Raw genomic sequence first — 3,530 nt, forward strand, 5'->3', positions numbered from 1 at the left:
GAAGAAGAAACCTTACACCACATTTTTTACGAATGTCGGGTTTCAAAATGTTTCTGGTCTCGAACTGCGCGTTGTTTCTCGTTGCGGTGCCCGTTAGAGTGGGGTGCCCTCCGTGTCGCGCTGCGATCGGTAGCGCATCGGCTATGCCGCTTGGTTACGTTTTTAGGGTTTCATGTTCTCTGGAGGGCCCGTAACAGGGCGGTGGTGAGACGTGCGAGGTTCCTCCCGGTCCTGGCAGCAGTAGCATCCCTTCGTGGTGAGGTACGAAACTTCTTGACACGTGAGTTGCACCACTTGAACCTCTCTGCTTTCTCATTGACGTGGCTAGCCACGAACGTTTTCACCGTGAAAAATTCCTTAATATTTTTCACGCACTGTTGAGTCGTCTTACCAGTCACCTACATACAGTGTTAAAACATCAACCGAAAACAGGTTTTAACTTTCCTTCTAAGTTCTTTCCCTTCACCATTTTAGCACTGTATAGATTTTCTTCCTCATAGTTTCACTGGTTCATTGTATGTAATGTAATGTAATGTTCTTCACTGTTTCATTGTATGCACTGTTATTCGCTGTCTCTTTTTATCTACCACTGTTTCTCATGTGGTTTCTCTGTATAGTATTCCACTGTTATTCATTCTATGTTATCAACTTGTTTCTCTGTATATACCACTGTCATTCGTTGTGTGTTATTAACCGGTTTCACTGTATATATCACTGTTATTCACTGCTTGCACTGTACATATCATCAGGTTAATGTAATAAATTTTCTTTATATATATAATAATAATAATAGCCAAACTTGATAGACAAGAGGTACCAATAGATAGAATCTTTGCTGCTTCTTAACTATCTGCCCGATATGGATCCTCCACAGCTTGTTCAGAAGTTAGGCTACTTAATCCAAAATATTTTTTGAAGCATAACCACAGGTATGCAGGCATTTACACTCAAAAATTGCATGTTTTACTGTTTCTGTGCGACTACAAAGTGCGCAGCCCCGTCTACTGGTCTTACCCCATAAATAGAATCTGTCTTTCACGGGTAGCACTCCATGCCCTATTCTTCACAACAACGATTTCCTTTTACTATCCTACCAGAAGCTATTCAGTCTTCTCCATCCCTCTCGTGTTATCTGGGAAGTCAAGTCTTTGTAAATTTCCACGACCAATCGCCATAGTTCTTATTATAGTTCAACTTTTAAAGCTCTACAAGAGACAGTTTTTAAATTCGGGGAAGGGGGGAATATATTTATTAGACGAAAGGGAAAAAAACGGGGGAAAGGTCAGCCAAACGGGACGTCGGCTTGCTATTCCGCAACAAAAAGAAAATTAATGAAGATGAAGTAAGAAGAATGCAATAACTCAAAAGAAAAGAGGAAGGATGAAGATGAAGAAAGAAGAAAGAAGAATAAAATAAATAAAAGAAAAGAGTGAAGAAGAAAGAAAAGAAGAAGAATGGAGATCAAGAAAGAAGAATAAAGTAAATAAAAAAGAAAAGAAAAGAACTGGGAAGTAAAGGATAGACCAACAGACGATGAAAGAAGGATGAGGCGGATTTCAGAGAAAGATGACACAAGAAAAGAGGACTAACAAACAGTGAAAGAATAATGATGAGATGGATTACAGAAGATGACTTTAAAAAACAGCAGGAGGTTAATGCGTTGAGGGTGAGAGTGGGGCACTGAAGAGTGAGACTGCACGACTGGAGTTCACAGGCTGTTCATAGGACCTGAATCGCTCAAGAAAGTCAAAACAGCTTTGTTCACAGACCGATGTGTGTGGTGTCGTACTGGACCGAGCAGAGTGGCCAGAGAAAAGTCTGTGCACCGCAGCTCGAGTAGGCGCCGTCTGAGCGTGGCTCGAAGGGTGTCGAATCTGTGGCAGTCGAGGACAAGATGTTGAATATCAGCTTCAACAGCGCAAGTGGGGCATTTGGGCGACTGGAGACGACCCATTTTACACAGAAGCAGAGGTGTCCTGGCTGCGTTAAGTCGTAGTCGGTGTATAATGGACGCCTCTTGACGCGAGCAGTGGTGTGTGGCAACGAAATCCATCGACGGGTCGATAGACCAGAGGTGGTCGTTCAGTCGGACAACGTTTTCTTGAAACTGCCGAGTGCCGCTATGACAGAGTCGCTGTGTCTGTAACCGACATGCTGCGGCTGAAAGTGGTAGGAGACAGTTATTGAAGGTGACTTCCCCATGTGCCCGACGTGCTAAGGCGTCTGCGCGGGTGTACCCGTGCAGGCCGATGTGACTGGGTACCCATTGGAAACACAGGCTATGACCCAAGGATAGAAGTCGGTTGTATGTTGCGACAATCATGGTGTCTAGGCCGCCAATTGTTCTGGAGCAATAGTTTGCTAGAACTTCTAGCGCCGCCTTACTGTCCGTGAACACAGTCCAAGCGCCAGGCGCTGATCCCGCTATGTGGTTCAACGCGGTCAGTATGGCGAAGAGCTCGGACTCGGTAGATGACGTTTCATAGGAGAGCCTGTGCGTCAATTCAAGGTTTTCATGTGGGATATAAAAGACTGCTGTTGATCCGCCTTGAGACACTGATCCATCAGTGTACACAGGGAGTAGTTGAGAGTCGTTGGGAGTCGGGGTCATTGAGCAAAGACACGCTCAGGTACGTGGCTCATCAGGAGCCACCTGAGCGTCATCGCGCAGGAGAGCTCATCGAGTAGGAGAGCTACCTATGGAGGTAGGCTCCTTTACACGAACAGGTATTGTCATCACGCAAGATGTTGTGGGAAAAATTTATTCATGGGTGGCCTAGGCTCACTTCTAAATGTTTATATACAGGCGAGAGGAGGTGACAGGTGACAGATATCTACAAATGGTATGTGGTATGATCAGTGGTACGTACAATGATGCTCACAATAACGTTCATGGCCGGAAGTCGCGGAAGAAAACAAGGCCTCCCCAAGTGTCAAGGTAGGACAGTCCTCCCCACCGTGCACCGAAGCGCTCTTCAGCACTCGATGTCAACCCTTCCTGGAGCACTGCCACAAGGAGGCATCTGGCACGCTGCACAAGTGGGGACATTGGGGGACACGGGGACATTGCGAAGATTTCGCGTGACAGCGCGGCACCTCGCCGTCCACAGCACCGTGGCTCCGCAGGAGGTCAGATGCATGCGGATACGGCCATCCGCCGAACGAAGACCGGTCTGAGCGGCACGGAAGTCCACCGGGCACCGGACGAGAGTTGCCCTGCGGAGAACTTGCCAGAAGACTCTGGCAACGCAGCAGTCGTAGAGGACATGGTTGTTAGACTCCGGAAGGCGCTAAAAGGGACACGTGGAAAATGCAACAATACCCCAGCGGCCAAGGTGGTTGCGCGTCGGCAGGACACGCCAAGCAAAATTCCACTGCATGTCTTGGAGTGCGCCGGGGAGCCAGGATGGCACGAAAGTCGACCAGCGGATAGCCGCGGCGTGAGCTGCACGGTGGGAAGACTGGGAAGTCCTTGTTGCACGGGACATGTGTGTAGCAAGTGTCAACGGTGGCGACGATGCAGGGTCAAT

General features: G+C 47.7%; 1 protein-coding gene across 1 annotated transcript; it reads right to left on the reverse strand.

The window, feature by feature from the left end:
* Positions 1–1,708: 1,708 nt before the first annotated feature.
* Positions 1,709–2,611, reverse strand: LOC135392523 (uncharacterized). The gene has a single exon (XM_064623231.1). The coding sequence runs from the start codon at positions 2,609–2,611 to the stop codon at positions 1,709–1,711; it is 903 nt and encodes a 300-aa protein (XP_064479301.1).
* Positions 2,612–3,530: the final 919 nt, after the last annotated feature.

Source organism: Ornithodoros turicata, chromosome 4 (assembly GCF_037126465.1).
Source record: "Ornithodoros turicata isolate Travis chromosome 4, ASM3712646v1, whole genome shotgun sequence".
NCBI classification, from domain to species: Eukaryota; Metazoa; Arthropoda; class Arachnida; order Ixodida; family Argasidae; genus Ornithodoros; species Ornithodoros turicata.